This window comes from Anguilla rostrata, chromosome 4 (assembly GCF_018555375.3).
Source record: "Anguilla rostrata isolate EN2019 chromosome 4, ASM1855537v3, whole genome shotgun sequence".
Lineage (NCBI taxonomy): Eukaryota > Metazoa > Chordata > Actinopteri > Anguilliformes > Anguillidae > Anguilla > Anguilla rostrata.
This window is the reverse complement of record NC_057936.1, coordinates 35,588,346-35,610,158: the sequence shown is the minus strand read 5'-3', so window position 1 is coordinate 35,610,158 and position 21,813 is coordinate 35,588,346. Positions and strand designations below refer to the sequence as shown.

Below are 21,813 nucleotides of genomic sequence, written 5' to 3'. Positions count from 1 at the left end.
AGGATGCTGTCAAAATAAGGTGTGGTGTCGATTAAACCCGCACCACGGAGAGCAGGATCTTCGCACGTTGAATTCTGAGGCACAGTGAGAATCATTCATCTGTCCATCATCTTAACCCCAACTCCTTTCCCTCACCTCCTGAAACCCACAGCCTGTCCTTACAGCCCGGGGACCTGGGGAGAGCCAGACACGGGCTGCCGTCCGGCCCCCAGAGGGAACGGCCTTCCGCGGGGCTCGCCAGTACGCAGCCCTCCCTGAGGAGGAAACCACACCGACAGGGTTTTGCAAACACATGCTGACCGGTGGCAGAAAGCAGGTGGTGAACCGTGGATCAGGAGCTGCGAGACCACTGCCCTAACAGTCACACACCTACTACCCCAACCGCCCCCCCACCGCCCCCCCACCCCCCCAAAGATTATACGATTAAGTTTCAATCACCTCCATCATTCTTCACCATTTGCTAAAGTATCCCTAACGATTCAAATAAATCCAAATGGCTGGAAAACCTTTTGGGAAAATACGGGTGGAGTCTAAAACGATCCAAGAGAGACAGCTTTCCGTCTGGCCCCAGGGACAACCCCTCCCCTGTCTGTGAACGTCATCGGGAGGTTTTTTTTTTTTTTTGCATAACAAAAGTCTGTTGTTCCCGAGGAGAAACCGAAACCCTCGGGCGCTGGTCATCCCGAACAAAAAGACGCCGCAGTCACGGCGAGGATGGCGATGGCGTGCGAGGAGCCTCGCGGCTGAGCGCGCTCTCTGACCTCCCCGCGACTCTGCCGTCTGATTAACTCTGGACCCGTTTCACAGCTAACACCAAACCGCTCGGAGAGATGTGAAACTAACGGCCGTGTGTGTGTGTGTGTGTGTGTGTGTGTGTGTGTGTGTGCGCACCAGGTCCCGGGCGACAGGCCCAGGCCAACAAACCGTCGGGTGGTGCGTACGGAAATAAGCCCTCGCGAGCAGAGGCTCATTCTCAAGGGGGAGCGGACGAGTTCTTTCCTCCCGCGCCTCACCGTTCGTAAGGATTCAGAAGCAAGCTGTGGGCCAGTCCTATTAACCACAATCCAAAATATTTATTAAAACTCCCCAAACGTTACAAGAAAGGGAGGGGAGGGGACAAATTGCTGAGAAGGTCTTTCCCACCAACCCCTTACTGATATTCTGAGGCCAGCTTCCCAGATTTTTTATTGTTTTTCAAGTTTTACCATTTGGTTTTATTTATTAGATCTTCATTTGCGCAAAGATGCTTTCAGCCGTGAGCAGGGAGCCAGGGCAACGACGGCATGCCAGCTGGGGAGTCGATGGGGCGCGTCCCCCGCAGGGCAACTGCGGCACTGCACACCAGCCCGGCATTTACTCTCAAAACACAGACTTAACGAGCGTTTTAATGAGACGCTCACGTGTCGTAGATAAAGTGCAGTGTTCAGAAATGTGAAAGGAAAATATTAGCGTCAGCGAGGCTAGCGGAATGCCGCTTGGCTTTAATGGGCGCGTTTGATTGACGCGAGCCGGGGCCTGCCCGCTGGCACGTCACGCGCTCCGAACGTGCCCACACAAACAGGCCTGTTCTCAGACAGGCCGACGGACCGGCATAAAAGCGTCACTCACCTGCCGCTCTCAGAACCCCAAATGAAGCGCGCCCTGCCAAGTCCCTCCCCAACACCAACCCGCGCGCCAACCACCCGGCTCGGCCAACGAGGAAGTCGACTTAACCGTTTGCCGCCCGGGGACATTTCAAACACGGCGTCTCCCAGACCGCTTCTGATCTCCTTCCAGCTAAACGCATACGCAAACACACTGTGTGCACATGTGCGCAGGAGGGCAGAAAATGCACGAAGCGCGTGCATCCACTCAGAGAGAGAGAGGGCCAAGCCCACATACAGACAGGCACACAGATGCATAAGCAGATGCATGTATATATGCACTCCCATTCGCAATAACAGGTACACAGACACACGACAATGCAAGCAGACATGTTCAGAGACTCTCTCTCCCACACACACGCGCACACACACAAACACAGACACACACAACACAGAGATGCACACATACACATCTTAACCTTCAGAACTGATTAGTTTTTACTTTCAACTTCTGACCAACACTGCACACAAAGCTAAACTTCATCCTCCTTTCCTTCAAAGAGCTACCTCCATTTGAAATATAACAATTACAGAGTCAAACTTTATCCACCTTTGCTTCAGAGAGCAAACTCCATTTCATATATATCCTAGCCTTACTCACCTCTCCCTCACAAAGCCAAATATCAGCCTGTGCTCTGGTACCACAGCGATTTCAAGCACATTCCCTCACAGGAGGCGAAAAAAGGAAAATCTTTCTGTAAATTCTGTCATGCCACCATAGCCTGCCTTGCGTCATCCCCGCCCTAAACAACAGCACCAGCAGACAGGCTGTGATCCGGGCCGCCTCGAGGCACAGCGCGGTTACCAGGCCACCAATGAAAAGGGATAAACGAGCGCCCTACATGTTTCGTTTGGGACGAACTGCGCGCCTGTAATTGCTCCGAACGACCATAATAGTAATTGACGGTCTGGCTTTTCACTTTGTCCACACAAATTTCCACAACGGGCGCTTAATAACAGTCAGAGCCCCGAGCCTGGAGATGAACACATTCTTTATCCATCACTTTTTCCTCCCGCTCTCCCTTTCTCCTTTTTTTTTTTTTTTTTTTTTAAAAAGAACATTCCCCCTTTCCCCATTTTCCTCCTCTGCGTCGGGGTCGGAGGTTTGGGCAGAGATCGATACGTCTGAAGTGGTTAGCGGCGAAACGAGGGACCTGTCTGAATCCGGCTTTGCCTCTCCCCCCTTCCCCCTTCCCCCTTCCCTCCTCGCGCCAACACGGCGGCACGATGGAGGAGACGCCTCAGAGGCGAACAATCCAGCCTCAGGAAACGCAGCACCCCACCGTCCTCCACCAACCGAGCCCGTGGCGTTCGCTTAATCCATCACTTCTACACTTCACGATAAAAATACTCACACAAGATGAGATTTAAACCTTCTGTACTGTTCTATGACAGATTATGAATCACATAGATAAGAAACATACACACAGTTTGGACAATTACACACTGATAAAAGACATCCACACAGTTTGGGCATTTACACGCTGATAAAAGACATACACACAGTTTGGACAATTCCACACTGATAAGAAACGTACGCACAGTTCGGACAATTACACACTGATAAAAGACATACACACAGTTTGGGCATTTCATGTACTACACACTTGATTTAATGAGAAAGACATACACACAGTTTGGCATTTACACACTGATGAAATACAAGTTGGACAATCCACAGATAAAGACATACACACAGTTTGGGCATTTACACACTGATAAGAAACATACACACAGTTTGGGCAGTTGCACGCCATCACCCTCGTCTCAATATTTTCGGCGTAACAGTTTCACACTGGAAAACTAGTGTTCATTTTGTTCATGTTATACGGCTAAAATGCATCCAAGTTCAACATTCTTTTTATTGAAGAGTCCTTAGACATCTCTCAAAATAAACACCAGTGCTCATTTTGGTCATGTTATACAGCTATTACAGTAATAATGTTTCACTTTTTACTGCATAGTGACAGGGTCAGTAGGAAAATGTTACACTTACTTTTTATTCACTTGACATTTTATTCTGACATGCATTTTTCTCAACCTCCACAAGAAAAGAAATTGGTACCATTTGCACAGTGTTACCACTATGTGGTACCAATTATGGTGCAGTTATAAATACTCCGTAAAGTATTTAAAATTGCATTCAAATCATTAAATATACTGCTGACTGTCAGTGACAACATAAATACATATTATTCAATTTATGGAAACCCTATCTACTATTATTAAGGCTAAGCTGAAAATCAGCTGTGTTAATAATAAAGAATAAATTAACCTGTTAATGCTTTATTACACATTAATAACAGCGCCATAATCTAACATAAAAGGATAAGGGCAATTGCTGTCACATGGATTTGTATAAAGTGCACTGAGCACTCATACATATGATTGTATCAGTCCCTGTCCGTCTGTTTGAATGTGCCGATCCACACTTCCTTATGGTGCAAAAACAAATGCAAGAATAGATGTGATTAAAGTATACGATGCAACATATTTCTGTATGAAAATCAGGGTGTGAGTGATGTCCAATCAGGGTATTTCAGAGTGACTGCAGTACATATGTATTTCTGTATGAGTGATGTCCAATCAGGGTATTTCAGTGTGACTAAAGTACATGAGTATTATTGTTTGAGTGATGTCCAATCAGGGTATTTCAGTGTGACTAAAGTACATGAGTATTATTGTTTGAGTGATGTCCAATCAGGGTATTTCAGTGTGGCTGCAGTACATATGTATTTCTGTATGAGTGATGTCCAATCAAGGTATTTCAGTGTGACTGCAGTACATATGTATTTCTGTATAAGTGATGTCCAATCAGGGTATTTCAGTGTGGCTGCAGTACATATGTATTTCTGTATGAGTGATGTCCAATCAGGGTATTTCAGGGTGACTGAAGTACATACTGTATGTATTTCTGTATGAGTTGTGTCCAATCAGGGTATTTCAGTGTGACTGCAGTAAATGACCATTTCTGTATGAGTTGTGTCCAATCAGGGTATCTGAGTGTGACTGAAGTGCATGAGTATTTCTGTACTAGTGATGTCCATTTCAGAGCAGGCAGCCCGAGTCGCAGTGAAAGCGCAGGAGCGTAGGAGTGTGTTTGGCGTCAGGGTGCGTGAGCGTGCCGGATGTGGCGAGCGCAGCAGGTCTGTGTAAGTGGTGCGAGTCGCCGGGGGAGCGTTTCGCTCGCGCTGCGGAAGGCTGCTGCCCAGCTGTCTCCAGGAGAGGCCCGTTACGAGAGGAAACGCAGGCTGCTGGGGCCCTGCGCTCCCAGCAGCACAGGCCAGCCAGCTTTCCAGGCCTTTCCTGCGCCCGCGGCGGCGGCGGCTCCGCCGAGACTCGGCTAACCGCACTCACCCGTGTCGTTCCCGGATCCGGTGGACAGGGCCGGCATGGTTCCCGCCGGCCGAGCGTCACGCAGGGGCGTCGGAGCAGCGGCGTGCGCCCGGAGCACCCGCCGGTCGCTTTCGCAGGGACTGCCGCTCCCCAGGCCAACAGCCGTCGCGCCGCGGGTCTATGCCATCGGCCGCAGCTGCCTGGAAAGGAACAGGGACAGGATTCAGCCGGGCGGGACCGGGGCCAGGAGGCGGGCGTGCTCGCGAATAACGCCGTCGGACGCCGACCCCCAGGCCAGACTGCTGACCGCTGACCGCTAGCGACAGGTGTGACTGGCAGAGAGCTACACGCGGACCAGAGAAATGCCATACCGGCGAGGAATAGTGCCAACCGGTATATAACACAGACCCACGACAGAAAGGGAGTGACAAAATAAAAGAATACACCTCTGGGATAAAATTCAGCAGCTTCCCCTCCTCGTACACGATTCGGGTCTATAGAACAGAGGAGGGAAAAACAGCTCATCAGGAGATAATTGGAAGAAGATTCCTAGAATGTGAGTGTGCCACTACAAGATACTTTCGCTCATTTGGTTTTCCAGGAATCTCAGACACAAAAGATGGAAAAAAATGAAAAGGAGGAGAGGAGGGGGGGGGAGAAAAAAGGCAAGGAAAACAGAGAATCCATCGGGCGAGAGCAGGAATCCCGTCTGTGGGGAGGGGGAGGGAAATGCAGCGGCCTTGGCAGGGACCGCGAGGGCCTCAGCTGTGCGACCTTTGACCTCTGTACTCCCGCCAGCCCCAGCAGGTGGTGCTACTGTGCTGCGCGGCGGCGCGGGGCCCGGGGAGGCCCCCGCCTGACCCCTGCAGGAGCCTCCAGCTCCGCGCTAGCCTTTTTCCAGCGCTCCCGTCCAATCTAAACTCCCCTCACCCAAATAGCGCTGGCACCCCGTACTTTTTTCCCCTTCTCCTCCATTTTGGAAATCCCACATTACTGCCACCCCCGCGACACATCTCCGGTGCATTTCCTGAGGAATCCGAGCGGTCATGAGCTGGGAACACTGATGCAACAGCACTGGCCAACAATAATACCCCAAGCCTTCCTTCCACATGTACTGCTGTGATCCATCAGACTCAACACCGAGTGCAGCGCGTCGCTGGACACTTCATTACCACTGAAAGCCTGAACACAGCTTTAAACTGTCATGACGGAAAAAAGCATAAATGGAAAAAATGTTAATTATGCACAAAAACCAAAAGTTAAATAAAAAATTACACAAAAACCAAAACTGACAAAAACATTTAACAAAAACCAAGAATTACACCAAAACAAAAAATTCAGTGGGAGACAACTCTGGCCATGGCTGTGGTGAGGGACAGTGTGAGGTCATGGCTGTGGTGTGGGTCAGTGTTAGGCCATGGCTGTGGTGTGGGTCGGTGTTAGGTCATGGCTGTGGTGTGGGTCAGTGTTAGGTCATGGCTGTGGTGTGGGTCAGTGTTAGGTCATGGCTGTGGTGTGGGTCGGTGTTAGGTCATGGCTGTGGTGTGGGGCAGTGTTAGGTCATGGCTGTGGTGTGGGTCGGTGTTAGGCCATGGCTGTGGTGTGGGTCGGTGTTAGGTCATGGCTGTGGTGTGGGGCAGTGTTAGGTCATGGCTGTGGTGTGGGGCAGTGTTAGGCCATGGCTGTGCTGTGGGTCAGAGTTAGACCAGGCTTTGGCACTGTGGTGTGGGTCAGTGTTAGGCCATGGCTGTGGTGTGGGGCAGTGTTAGGTCATGGCTGTGGTGTGGGTCAGTATTAGGTCATGGCTGTGGTGTGGGTCGGTGTTAGGTCATGGCTGTGGTGTGGGTCGGTGTTAGGTCATGGCTGTGGTGTGGGTCGGTGTTAGGTCATGGCTGTGGTGTGGGTCGGTGTTAGGTCATGGCTGTGGTGTGGGTCGGTGTTAGGTCATGGCTGTGGTGTGGGTCAGAGTTAGACCAGGCTTTGGCACTGTGCTGTGGGTCACTGTTAGGTCATGGCTGTGGTGTGGGTCAGTGTTAGACCATGGCTGTGGTGTGGGTCGGTGTTAGGTCATGGCTGTGGTGTGGGGCAGTGTTAGGCCATGGCTGTGGTGTGGGTCAGTGTTAGACCAGGCTTTGGCACTGTGCTGTGTACACTTGGTGTTGAAGTCTCGCCATGCGTTCTGCTGATCAGACACGGTGACCTGGCTCTGTTTATCGCTGGCTAGGTAATGACTGGTACTGGTACTGATGTCACTTCCTCCCTGCAGGCGGGTCGCTCCCCTCCCGGCGCCCCTCGCGGCTGTTAACGCTTGCGATGACGCCCAGCGCTGCAGCGCGTGCTGAGGGCTGAAGGCTGGCCATCCCTCGCGTGCGCGCTCTGCTTCAGCAGCTCCTCCATCATCCACCTTTCAAACACCACCACCCCCCCCCCAACCCACCCGACACCCCACATCGGATCCCTCAGCTACTGCAGGAGACTAACCTCTATAACAATCACAACCGCAGGGCCTAAAGGAACCTGTCTGCTGCGTGTGTGTGTGTGTGTGTGTGTGTGTGTGTGTGTGTGTGTGTGTGTGTGCGCGCGTATATGAGTGTATGTGTGTGTGTGTGTGTGTGTGTGTGTGTGTGTGCGTGCGCGTATATGAGTGTATGTGTGTGTGTGCACGCCAAAGTTATTATAGCTGCAACAGTCGCAAGGCCATCCCACAGCTGTGTAGCGCAAACACTTTTAAGGCAAGACAGAAATCACCAGGCCACAAAGGAAACGGTGGGCGATCACACAATGTAAGTGTGAAAGCAAGGTCAGGCAGTCAAATGAAGGCAGGCAGAGGAGGATCATAGAATAAATGCCAAATGTGTGCACTTTGCTGTGCGGTAACAGAAGGTAAGGGGTGGTGTGAAAGAGCAGAGGCTAGTGGCGTTAGCAAACAGCAACAGTCTCAGACACAGCCATCAGAGATCAGAGACCTCACCCCTCATGCTCTACTTCACCATTGCTGCAGGAATCGACACCTCACAGAGTGAAAGAGACAGAGAGAGAGAAAGAGAATGCATGCAGAGCTTTGTAATAACATTACACTACATTTATTTGGCAGACGCTTTTATCCAAAGCGACGTACAATAAGTGCATACCAAATAAACATCTTACAAGCACAGTGTAACACATGCAAACAATGCCTGCAGGGCACAATTAGGAAAATATCCACAATTAATCAAAATCCAAAAAAGAGCAGTAAAATTTTAGAAACATCTAAAAAACAACAACCTCCCCCCACTCATACCATCACGATGCTCTGCAATGTTAGGAGCGGAGCCCAGAGAAGAGTCCCCTCTCTCAGCTGGTGCTGAGGCTCTGTTCACTAACCCCCACTAACACCATGCAGCCTCAGCACAGCTTCATACCAACTGAACCAATCAGAATTAACCAAATTATGAAGCAACAAAAGCAAAATTACATTATTTACTGGGAAACTCAAACAAGCAATCAAAACAAATTACAACACTATCTGGCTCTGAAATGCTAACGATTAACTGACCACAGTGAAAAATTATAAACTTAGAAAAACATTGACAAAGTACAGACTAGCAATGGAGCACAACACAGCAAGCACACCCTAGCCATAGAGACCGGCCGCCATCGGCAGACTTGGCTGCCCAGAGAAGAGAGGCCGTGCTCCCACTGTAACCAACAAGAAACAGAGCCGCACACTTCCTCACCCAGCGCGATAAATACAAAAACATCAGAGAGCATCGCTCTGAATCGAAAGCCAACTGCAACAATTCCCCCTTGGAGAGGACATTTGGCGGCACTATATGCAGGTACCTGACACAGGCAGAGGAACAGCAGTGACCCCTAACTCCCACCAATTAATACATATTTATTTTTATTACATAACATATATTTACATTACTACAGTATTGTAATTATTATTAGTAATAATATTACTATTGCTACCACTACCAGTACTAGTATACAGTTTATTTCTGTTATATTTGAATCTTTATATTAATTGTTATTAATTTTATTGTTATTATTATGATTGACAATTACGCATTGGCAAAACGTACTTCAAAATATGTCATGCCAATAAAGCATTCTGAATTTGAATTTGAGAAAGAGAAAGCAACACCTTTCCGACACAAGCAGCGCAGACAGCGGGCGCTCCAGGCCTCGTGCTGTATTTCAGCCGTACGCGTACACACACACACCCTGGAGCGCATGTGGGGCCTGAGCCAAGGTGGCCCCGCGCACCCCAGGAGAAGCATCGGGGCCCTCGCTAGGCCCCCAAGGCTAGGGGGAAATGGCCGGAAGTGTCCCACACAATGGAGCGCGACCCCAGTAGCCGCCTCAAACAAAAAGGGGGGGAGGGGGAGGGGGAGTTACAGTTCAGGGGAGCGTCGCCCCGCTCGGCCTCACCAGAGGCTAAGCCAGCGGGCCGCTGCCACACTCACTGCAACCTCGAGGAAAGGGCAGGGGTACAGGGTTACACGGCGCGGACCGGAGGGGTTATTACATACGGGCGCGCCGTCGAGAGCACGCGGCCGCACCGAAACCGCACCCGCCGTCCGCGCGGGGAGCCGGAGGCCTGGGAGGAGCCGGTGGACGGGGAGGAGCCGGAGGACGGGGAGGAGCTGGAGGACGGGGACGTTTTTGCCATAAGAGCGTGATCGCTATGACAGAAGGAGCCCTGGGATCGATTCGCCCCGACGCGCACGAATACCAGCTGCCGCCGCGGACCTGAAGGGGGGGGGGGGGGGATTACCGAATATTCCCGAAATTGAACTTCGATCCATCTTTCCGCTCGGGGGCCACGCCGAGGGCCGGGAAACAGAGCCGCAGCGCGGAGCGCGGCTCAAACGTTTACGGCACCCTGAAGGCCCGTGAGCGGACTCAAAGAAGCGCAGAGAAGGGGACGCGGGCTGCAGTACCCCAGCCCCACCTGCCCCTGTGCAGCTAGCGCAGACCTGGAGACATCTGCAATGTGGAAAGAAGAGGGGAAAAAAAAAAGAAAAAAACCTTGATCGCAATGAAAGGTATGAATGTGAAAAATGCTCGAGTTTCCACCGGGCCGGTCACCCGTCAGCCTCCCGCAGCGCTGCTGCCATCTAGTGACCGAACAGGCAAACTGCAGCACCAGACATATTTCTCTCAAACCAAAGTGAGCCAAACAGACTCAGAGTGAAGGGCTCACACGTTAGGAGACGGACACTGAAGCGGTTTTGTCTTAATCGGCATGTAATTTAAGTAATTAAATCATTAGAAGACAAAACAGCCAGTGGGGAGCCGTTGGGGGGGGTGGTGGGGGTGGACAGGGGGACGTTATTGAAAGGTTATTTTTTTCCGTTTTGAAAACAGCCTGGCCCTGGCTCCTGTGTGGGCGGAACTTCCCGAATCCCAGCTGGTCACCTCCGAAGGAGCAGCCGCAGACAAAAAAAAGAAAAAAAGAGCGAGCAGGCCGCTCACCCGAAACCGAAACGATCTCCCCGCTGCCCCTCGGATCTCTTAAAAGAAGCGCTCCTGAGCCACATAAATCCGCGGCCTCCCAACGCAGGGCTGGGGGGGGGGGGGCGCAGAGCGGCTCTCCCGAGCACCGCAGCGCGGGGTTCAGACGGCGCGCGGCGTCTAGCGGGAAACGAGGGGGTGGGGAGAGCGGCGCGGGATCGGAGCGCCGAGCGTGAGAGGCGCAGCCGGCGTTCTCCCGGCCCGAGCGATTCCCCAGCAGGCCTCCGGGCCCGTCCCCTGCCCGCCGCGGTGACCCGGTAACCGTAACCGGAGAGGGGACCTCGGCCCGCCGCCAGCGGATCGGCCTCCGCGCCGGCCTGCCCACACAGGGTCAGGTGAAGGTGACCGGCGGGAGGGTGGAGAACTCGTTGGGTGTGCGTGTGTCTGTGTGTTGTGCGTGTGCGTGTGTGTGTTGTGTGTGTGTGTATTAGGTGTGTGTGTGTGCGTGCGTCTGTGTTCTGCATGCGTTTTGGCGTGCGTGTGCGTGTGTTGTGTGTGTGTGTGTGTGTGTGTGTATTATGCGTGTGTCTGTGTTGTGCATGTGTTTTGGCGTGCGTGTGCATGTGTTGTGTGTGTATGTGTATGTGTATCTGGACCATTTCCTGGGTTTTTTTTTTTTTTAAAAGCTATACTTAATTTTACACAATGGTGTCTCATCCCTGCTGTCACCAAGGCACTGTCCCCAGTTTGGCTGGTCATGTAGATTAGTCATTCCCACCTTCACAGTGTATAAATTAAGCCAGCCCTTATGGACCAAGCCCACGGACCAGACCCAGTAATTTCTTAGGCAGTGCAAGTCAGCCATATGCATTACACATTACAACTGCTGCAGCTCCAAGCCAAGGCAAACTTCAGTCAGGGAGCCTGGTCAGTATGTATCCCTCATTAGGTGAGTGGTGAGCGTAGATTCTGAAACCTAAACCTCTCACAGCACCCCCTGCTGGCCCCTCAGAGAAGAGGCACAAATCCAGGCAGTCAGGGTGATTTGCAGCACCACTTGTTCGGGGAGTAGCATGCCTGTGGAGAGCGTTTTTAAAAACCTTCTCCTTCCAGAGCTTTCTATTCCCCCTCCGACTCGCAGCCAGCGCTCATTTTTTAAAAGTTTTTAAAATGCGTTATTTGTTATTTAAATTCTCCCGTTGAGCCCCGTCTCTGCAGGAGTGATCTCCGCGTCTGGCGGTCCTGGGCCTCGGCCGAAACCCGCGGCACGGACGCTCTGTTATTGCAGGCCTGCTGCGTCGCTCGAGCGCGCGGTTCAGAGACCGCACTGCTTTGTTTTCACATGTACACCCCGTGTTGCAATGAAGTTGGAAGGGTGACAGAAAATGTGCTCTTCCAGCCCAAATATTTGTGCTGTGATGAGACTACTGGAGGAGAGGGGAAGGAGAAGCGAGAAAAAAAAGAAAGGAAAAGAGAGTATGAGTGAGAAAATGAAAAGAAAAAAATAGAAAGAAAGGAAGGACAAATGAAATGGAAAGAGAGAGACAGAAGGTCCAAACGGAGCTCTGCATTGACACTGCCAATCTCTCTTTTGTCCACCAGGTGGCACTAGCACTCCACAGAACATACTCACGATAGCAGACAGTCTTAGCTGATAATTTCCCTAGCGTATGTACATTAAAAAAAAACAATAAGGACAGTCAGCAATAACTAACAATGGCAAGTATGATTTTACAAGATTTCTTGTAAACAGTTTCACTCATTACTGGCATAACTATAATCCATCATGAATTCACGCAGTGTTAATTGACAAAAAGATCAAGCACCTGCTCATGCATGGTAGATTTGAAGTGGAAAAACATTAGGTTGCTAAAGCAATTTAGACAGAGGCAAGGATGTCTTTGGCATTTGAGAAGAATACAATATTGAATAAAAGCTTTCCTTGTTCTGCACTCTAAACGAAGGGCCTAAACGAATCCACACACGGCAGCTGGATTTGTTTGCTACTGTAGGTAGCCTCCATATTTAAATGTCAGGACTATAGGACTGGCTTGCTGAATAAATGATCTGGACATGACTGTAGCAGATCTGTAACAGGCAGGGGCTGGGGAGCCTGGAGTAACTGGTGACACTTGTTAAAATGTAAATTAAAGCGCTATTTAAAATAAGCAGAAACCTTTCCAGCACTGCAGCATAGCAGAGGTCATTTTAAAAGCCCTGAAGCTAATTTCCATTAAATAAATTACACATATTACACATACATTTAAACAGTTCTGAAATTTGGTTAAATGGACATTCCTCATAATCAAATCCATTTTTATCAATTGAATTACAGAAATGGTGAGAGCAAAGCATATCATATAAATGATCCCTTAAATAGGTCGTTATTGACTATATTTGCCATATTCATCATTTAGGAATGAGATGATGGCAAGTTTTCCATTTTGCCATCACTGCACTGCAGCAGCCAGGGTATTTTAAAGACCACTGTTCAGCTCAAACTAAATGCATTATTAGCCTGCTTGTGATTCAGTCAGCAAAGGTGCTTGCCACTAGTACAGGGGCAGGTCCATTGTGGACAACTTTGCACTGAGCCTTATCTGTGTCCACAGGTTACTATAGTGCTAGAAGGTCTGAGCTTTCTCTGTGTCCACAGGTTGCTGTAGTGCTAGCAGATTTGAGCTTTCTCTGTGTCCACAGGTTACTGTACACTAGCTCTCCACTGCAGTGCTCTGGCCTGAAGAGTGCAAAATGGTCACTGGCTTCCAAACCAGTGCAATGGAGCAGCTTTAACTGCAGTGCTTGCAAAGGTGCAGTTGGTGACTAGAGGAGCAATTTTCAGTTTCAAACAGGGATTTAAAAAAATGGGTTTATAAAAAGAAAGGATTAAAAAACCGTTGCACATCGTTTGGTGCAAAGAAAGATACGGTAAAAAAAAAGATATTTTACCACTCCAGCCCAAACTGTTTGCTCAAAATGGCCGATTTTACAGTTTCTGGATCAGTACTCAAGGGAACTATTCTGCTGGATTGCCTTGGAAGCATCAAGTTACCGTCCATTTAAAGTTGCTGCAAACGCTGCAGAAACAGCAAAGCATCAACATTCACAGAAGGGGGACTGATCCTACACCACCAACCAGCATGACTGAAGTTCAGATTCAATCTAACAACAGTGCGGTTTGTCCTTTCTGTGTGGCCTCTTTTTGCACTCTTTACCAAGCACAATGAGTTTAGACAGCAATGAAAAAAGTAAAAAGAAGGAACAATGAACAAACACATTAATAATGCACGCCGTGGCTATGAAGATTCGTCTTCTGATACGAGTCTGAGAACCGGTTGAACGTTATTATATTTATCTTTTTTTAAAATACTGGCATGGCCGCTGCAGCCGCTTGCCAGGCAACCTCGAAAGCTTAGGGCAGGGAGCGTCATAGTGCAGAGTGACCACTAGGAGGCGAAGCTAACTCAATTCCACCACTCTCAACATTTCTGCAAAAACCAGAAACAGGCACGTCACACCACTAATCCACCTCTCTGAACAGTGCCTTTCGTAGCGTCTCGATCGCAACATACTCGCAGTGATTTAGAGTAAAGCCACATCCACCGGCGAAATCACCAGCCATCGCTCTCGCCTCCTACAATCGGCTGCTTGTGGGTGTGTTTCCATTTTCAAAAGTGCTCTTAAAATGTACATAGATCGCATATTTAGGAAATTCCCACACAGCAATAATTAACGAGTCCTTAACAGGACTATGTGGAATGGGGGAAATTATTTCAAATCGGAGAGTGTATCCGTTGGATCTTTAATCCAATTGGTTATCGCACCACGTTCCCTGTCTTCCCGTAGCTCCGCACACTTGCCTCGCATCGAAAAGTCGGCTCCCATTGAAATGGAGGCGATTGCGAAGTTGCTTCTTGTCGGAGGATGACTTTTTAATCTGTGGCTTCACTCGTGTGCGGTGATTTATGTCCAAAAATGGAATAGCTATCTGGTGATGGGTTTTATTGCCAGTTTCACTACAATGCGTAAAACGGGTTTATCCAGTGTGGAAGGACAGGCCAGGAGGGCATTCTTCAGAAGCTCCCCTGCAGCCCCTAGCTGCTACGTTCAGTCTCGCGCAGCACTTCAGTCTCCACTCGCGCCGTGTGTGCAGAGCACACAATCAAACCCGCGGCCCGCTGTTCGCCTCATTCATCTAAGCAGCATGGCGTGACTCATCGTAGCAAACTCCTCCTAGGTCCTGGCGCGCTCAAAGTTGCCGCCAGAGAGAGGCGGGTGCAGCTAAACTGGAAGAGGGGAAAAAAGCAAACCGCCTGCTTGCTGGAAAACAGGTGGAATTTGTGGATGAACAGGTGTCAGCCATTTCTGACTTGCAGCAAGGCTGGCAACGCGGGGAAACCAAGCTTCCGTTCACAACGATTCCAATGGGCTCCAGTGCCAAACATTACAGCTGCGCTGTTAGCCCGCTCACTTTCACACTTTGCCGTTGTGTTTGACAAACACCGTCGCTTAAAGATACGGCGCTTAAATACGCGTAGCTAATATTTTTTTAATGCGTCACTCGGATAAGAAAGCATAAAAAACATCAGAAAAAAACTGCATTAAAGTAAGAAAGTACGTATATTAAAGTTCAGAATCAATCAAACCCAACTGTCCGAGTTTATTGCGTGGCCTCTTTTGGCACTCCTCTTTTTTTAAAGAAAGAAATTACATAGTTACCAGCGCTGAAATAACGTACAGTGAATTCATTACAGAAGGAAAAGTTATTGCCTGCTTATTTCTGATTGATACCAGACTGCACACATAAGCAGATGGCTATCTGTGCAATGCAGAGAGACTACGTGAGGGACTCACTCACCTGTTCGGTCCTGAAACTCTGGCCCCGTCTGCAAGCCTCTGGAGCATCACCCTCGTACCCTCGCCTCACGCCTCACACCTCACACCCACGACCTGAACACCAGAAGAGACGCACGAGTCACACAAGAGCCCTGTACCTTAACGCACTCTTGAACACTACATGGCGTCCAACACTCAGTGCTTCCAACAAAGGCGCAAATCGTGCGGATGATTTATCTGCACCTGCAAGTATATTTGTTCAACCCAGGAGAAAAAAATTTACATTTTCTCTGTGTAGTAATTTCGTAATATTTACTCAATAATCAACATTTGTGATATAACCATTAATTATAATTATTAAAATAAACAATTTGCTTAGAAGATGTCCTAATTCAGGGGCAACTGAAGGTGTTTTAGTTAGTCCATTTATCTGATTTAGGCTAACTCTTCAAATGTATAATTCTCAAGGTGACAACAGCCATGTCTGACTTTAGACTCAACCCCAGGACCATCAGCTCCAGAGTCTGGATCTGTCAAAGCTACCCCACCAGCTACACCGCTGAGATGTAACCATCAAAAGCCCTCCTCACTACGGAGGCGCAATAATTTGAAAAAGGTGCCACTGCCTTGATCGCAGCGACCAAAGTATAACACTAGATGGAGCCGACTGCATTCTACACACACACGCGGCACAATGCGGGATGCCCAAAAAAAGGGGGACGAAACGCATTTAATGAAGCACAAGCGGGCAAGCACCTGCTCGTTTCAGTGACACCTGTGTTGACAGAGCGGCTCCTAGGCCGCGTGTCGGAGGAGTATTCAAAAGCAGAAACCGGGGATCACAGCGCTCAGCACCGCCGGCTTCGACGGTGGCGCGTCCCTCGCCGTCTACCTCTCCAGCGGGCCTGGCCCCGGCGAGGCGCTGACCTCGTCTGAGAGCAGGCTCCGCCCCTCCGAGGACGGGCCGCGGCGAGGGGGCCGTCTCTCGCCAGGGCGCTTTGTTATTCAAAGCGAAACGGGCCGAGAGGACAGAGAGGCGCGACTCCCTTGTCGCGGAGCTTCCAGAAAGTCGTATATTTCCCCCACCCCCCCCACCCCCCAGTCCCCAAACACTCGGGGCTTTGTGTCCTGCCCCAGAAAGCGCCCCCGTTCTTTACCGCACCGTTAAATTCCACCGCCCCTTTCTGGTCTCCCTGTCCTGGGTCCCTGCGGAGCGGGAACCTTTTTCAGCTCTGTTAATGCGCTGGCGACTTAGGCTGGGAAACAGCGGGTACAGTAAAGTAAAAAAAAAAAAAAAAACAAAGAGTCACTCTGCCTTATTAAAATACCTCATTAAGTAGAAAGCATTCCGGATTAACACTGAACACCCACTGTGACTCTGCTTCTGTGCCGCATTAGCGCCAAAGCCTTTCCCAGCGCATCCAGGGCGTGCGTGTGTGCGAATGTGTGTGTGTGTGTGTGTGTGTGTGCGTGTGCGCGTGTGTGCGCCTGTGTATGTATGTATGTGTGTGTGTGTGTGTGTGTGTGTGAGAGAGAGTGAGTGCGCGTGAGTGAGTGCCTTTCATTCATGGTACACTCAGAGTCAATCAAACGTCAGTATGGCTATATTATGCTTCTCTCTTGAGTCTCCCAAAAGTCTCAGGAAGTGTGGGCGTGTGTGTGTAGCGCAGTGGGTAAGGAACTTGTAACCGAAAGGTCATAGGTTCAATTCCTGGGTAGGGCACTGCCGTTGTACCCTTGAGCAAGGTACTCAACCTGCATTTCTTCAGTACATATGCAGGTGTATAAATGAACACAATGTAAAAGTTGTGCAAGTCGCTCTGGATAAGAGCGTCTGCTAAACGCCTGTAATGTAATGTAATGTGTACATGCACACACACACACACTTGCCGAATGTCATTCTCCATGTCTGGTTGCCGGGTAACCCACTTTCCGGGCAACTAAGCACGCACAAACTACAGCGTGCATTCTTAGCGGGATGCGTTCCCATGCGCTGTACTAGACTGCATTATTCATTCAGCAGAAACACGCGACGCCCATATCCTGGACACCTTCAGAGCCAGAGTTTGCACTGTACCCATGCCAGGTAAATCATTTACAACGCGACTCGCACGGAAAGGCTTCCCACCAGCGCGAGCTGCCGGGCTCGGGCTCGTTTGGAAGCCCATAATGCACAGGGCACGGGCCTGCAGACGGAGAGGACGAGCGCAGAAGTCCTGTGAAGCATTAAGAGATGAATCATTTATGGCCCCGTGTGAAGGACGGCTTTCACAGCAGCCCTGCTGTGCCTGACCTTCAGAGCGTTAGCGCTGGAAGCTAAAGCTGCAGTTCTGGAGCCACTGACTGGCACCAGCTTTAGCAGGGCTGACGTGCTGTACTCACTGCTATACCTTCCAACTACATACTCGTGCACCCCCAAAATCACACACTCCTGCACCCCAAAAATCAAGATGCTCTTCCTCCGAATCACTCACTCCTCAACCCCAAAATCATACTTCTGTACTCCCAAATCAAACTCATCTACACCCAAATCACACACTCCCAGTTTCCCAAATATAACTGCTCTACCCCCAACTCACGCACTCTTGCACTCTCGATTCAAGTTCTGCAAATCGCACACTGCTATACCCACATCATTACTTTTTATATTTAGACATTTGGCACGCTTATCTCAATCAACTTACCAGGACAACCGTTAATTTATACATTTTATTAGGTTATATATAAGGTATATACGTTTTTTAAAGAAGCAATTCAGGTTAATGACCTTACTTAAGGGTCCAATGACGGCGCCTCATCTGGGAATTAAACTCAACAACCTTGAAATTCCAATACAAATTTATTAAGCATTATACTACATTTTCAGCTCACCATCTCATATACTGCTGAAAGGATCACACAGGCACAGCCATACACAATCCCTGTACTAAAGGCTGAAGAGGACCACAGCACATTTTTATCCATAGTTAAGATGGAGAAATAGTCCTGCTGCTCGATGCAATCCCAGTGCGGACTACGTCGGATTTGACACAAACAAACAAATCGGTAAGAAGCGGTCAGTGAAGCAGGTGCTTCTGATCTGTAACTGATCTTGCAACTTCAGCGCTTACAAACCCCTGGTTCAGTTTCTTGACCTTTTTTTTTTTCTTTCCTTTTTTGCGCGAGTCGCACCGTGCCGTCCCAATTCGGTGGTCCGCCAGCGGCCAAATAAAAGTCAGCATTCAAGCGGCCCGACGTGGCGGCGGCCGTTTCGGCTGGGCCGCTTCCTGCCGGATCGCGAGAAGCACCGCGATCCAGGAAGTGATAAAGACATAACCGCGATGAAAGGGGAGCCATTGTGCCACGGCCAGAGAGGCCGGTCGGGTCTGCGTGCAGAGGCCAGGCTCCCGCAGGCTCCAACGCACGCGCCATGCCCGCGAACGCAGCGCCGTGTAAACCGGCGACTGATGGAACAGCAAAGCTTAGTGATCCCATAGGGGGCGGAGCTAACGTGAGCCGTCAGTCATCAACTCTGAACCCGTTAAAATGTTAGCTGTCCACCGCAAAACATGATAGCTAGCTCTTTTTTTTGGTTTCGGCACATCATTCTGCAAAAACTAGTGCAAATGGGTGGTTTTGTGCATCTCTGAGTTTTTTCCTCTTAAAAACGTGAGAAAGCGAGCGAGAAAATTTCAAATTTGGTAAAAAGTGAGTAATAATTTCAGCTGCCCCCGGATGTGATGACGCAGGGCTCCCTGAGGAGAATGGAGGACAGCGTCTCAGGTGAGGACAGGAGGGGGTTGCCAGTTGGTGGTCAAATCCACTCTCTCACCAGGAAGTTTTTTCTTCCTCTCACAGTGGAACTGGCTAGTTGAGTGTAGCGACAACTGTGACCAAGCGGTTTGTTTCCTTTGCTTTATATTTGTGAGTGTGATAAAGAGGATATCAAATAATGCACCAAGCTCCCTGTACCTCCATACAGTCAACTTGAGGTTACTGGCCTTCACTGCAGAACGCCTGTTTGTGTTGTTTTGGGCACGCATGTTTGAAGTGTGTTTTGGACACGCATGTATGCATGTGCAGGTGGGGTGTGTCCAGTGTGTGTGTGTGTGTGTGTGGGGTGCTTGTGGTGCGTTTGGTGTGTGTGTGTGTGTGTGTAGGGTGATTGTGTGTGTGGTGTGTGTGTGTGTGTGTATAGGGTGTGTATGGTACGTTTGGTGTGTATGTGAGTATGTCTGCGTGTGTGCGGTACATTTGGTGTGTATTGTGTGTCTGCACACGTGTGTGCGTGTGTGTGCCTGCAGACCCAAACAGCGCAGCAGTAGAGTGCTGTGACACCAGAGGTCTCCAGTCTCTGCATCATTAAAGCCTGGATCACAGTGATGCAGCAGGGTGGCGTACGGGCCACACCGGTCAGGCGCTGTGTCTTTCATGAGGGTCTGTGGTGCGGAACCACCCAATCAGCAGCACCGCCCACATCCTGTCACTCATTCAACACTGCAGGGCCCACTGTCTCCGCCTCCATGGGCCATGGGACCCACTTTCCATCTGCCCAGTACACACACACACACACACAGCACACATGCAGTCATACACGCACACACGCACTCACACAGCACACATGCAGTCATACACGCACACGTGCACTCACACAGCACACATGCAGCACACACAGCACGCACACACAGCACACATGCAGCACACACAGCACTCATACACGAACACATGCATTCACACAGCACACACACACAGCACACATGCAGCACACACACACAGCACACATGCAGCACACACAGCACGCACATACAGCACAAACAAGCGGCACAAACACAAACACGGCTGTTGAAAGAAGGCGCAGGAAAACCTGGCTGTTTAACCTGAGGCAGCTTCACCCCATACCTGCCGTCTCTCTCATAATGAAGGGCAACAGCTGAGCCCCCCCACCGACAGGGGGGCGGGGCCTCCGCATAACCTGATCTACAGCCGCGATCATGCGATGAAAATAGCCTCCGGGGAGTCATCTCCAGAGTGCATTAGAGTGCAGGGCACATTACCCAGCGCCAGACTCCAGACTCCCGCCTCACCTGAAGGACTCCGTGCCCAGAAGCTCACAGTGAGGACAGGCCAAGGTTTCGCTCTTAGCTGGGAAAGTTTTCACTCCGGTTTGAAGGAGGAAAAAAAAGCCGGCTTTCCTCATGAGAGCAGGACTGCGCGACGCTCCCGGCCTCGAATCCCGAGTCGGACGCATTTGTGGAATCTGCCTAAATCCGGCGGCTAAGCCGCTTAGCGTCGAAAAAACAAACAATAACAACGGATTCCGTATCCACGGGAGACGCGGCGTGGTCCCCAAGTTCATTTTCTCGCTCTGTCTGCATCTCTTCACCCCTTTAAGGCCAATGCCAGCGCAGCCTTCGGCCTCAAGGCCCGTTAAGACCATGAGCCATGGCCAGAGGCTTGCCTTTCTCACCTGGGTCCTCTGAATTGACCCGTCACAGAGGCGCAATACTTCGTTTTGAGAACGTGCAGGCACACGAAACGTGAGAGGGAATGCAGAGGGGCAGGGAGATGTGTGACGTGACGAAGGGTGGGCTTCGATAGCGCCATTAGGGTGCGGCGGGATCTCAAACGGCCTGAGAGGTCCTCGGTTAGCGTTAGCGTTAGCGCTGGCCGAAGTCATCCCTCTGCACGTCAGCGCTTCCATTACATGATTACATTACACTCATTCGGCAGATGCTCTTATCTAAATGACCTACTGTGAGGGAGAAAATAGGAGCATTCATTCATTCATACCATTCCAGATAAGTAATGATCTCAACAACAACTCAGAATCCCAAGACCAAATTTTCTAGAGGTAATGATGACATTGTAACCAAGCTTTCTCTATTACCTTTAGTAATGCACTGTAGATACGGCAAGTCAAAGTCATGAAGTCGTGCTAATTAACTTTCGTTTGGGCAAACATCTCCCTTGATATATAATGATCAGAGACAAATGTAATTTCTGTTCCAGGGGTATCTTGTAAAACCTATTAAGCATGCCAAATCTCATTAAAATGTGCTGATGCGGTCCAAAAGCGTGTTGAATTGACTTGGGCTAACCAATGAGCAACAGCGACAGGCCTGGCTAACAACATTACCAGGCCAGCAAGTGTAAACGCAACATCATTAAAGCGCTAACGCAAGGTAACAGAGCAAGAAAAAAAGCTAAACATAAACCCTGGATGCATGCAGATACTGTCCACAGCAAGATATAAAAGTACCATGGCAACCCGAAAGATTCCATTAGAGAGGTGCAGTCTCTGTTGGAAGATGGCCAACAATTCTGCCATCCAGCACTGCATTTGGGCAAACTAAACGACGCAGGGAGGAGAGCCCGGTTGTAAAGTCGGGCTGGTTGTTTGAAATTTGAAGATTGACTGTTGGTGTGGTGCAGCTGTTCCACTCGCTGCACGTTAGGCTAGCACCAAGCTTTTAAAACTTGACCTGACCTGAAATAGCTAGCCAGTGAAGTGAGCTGAGGACGTAGACGAGCCGTTCGTCTGCCGTGGGTTCGTGGAGGCTGGGTGGGGCCGGGGGCG

General features: G+C 50.0%; 1 protein-coding gene and 1 long non-coding RNA gene across 3 annotated transcripts in view; both read right to left on the bottom strand.

The window, feature by feature from the left end:
* Positions 1-21,813, bottom strand: part of mpp7a (MAGUK p55 scaffold protein 7a) — a 127,914-nt gene that overhangs the window by 82,392 nt on the left and 23,709 nt on the right. Inside the window, exons 2-3 of one of the 2 annotated variants that reach the window (XM_064332406.1) lie at positions 15,280-15,371; positions 5,001-5,179 (exon numbers count right to left, since the gene is read on the bottom strand). In XM_064332406.1, coding sequence (XP_064188476.1) covers positions 5,001-5,037 — 37 coding nt within the window. In that variant the 5' untranslated portion in view covers positions 5,038-5,179; positions 15,280-15,371. The remainder of the gene's footprint in view (positions 1-5,000; positions 5,180-15,279; positions 15,372-21,813) is intronic. The other variant, XM_064332407.1, reaches the window with a different exon arrangement.
* On the bottom strand, positions 2,698-4,991 carry LOC135253300 (uncharacterized). The gene is made up of 2 exons (XR_010329580.1): positions 3,360-4,991; positions 2,698-3,242 (listed from the first exon to the last, which is right to left on the bottom strand). It is a non-coding gene; the product is annotated as an uncharacterized LOC135253300 (long non-coding RNA).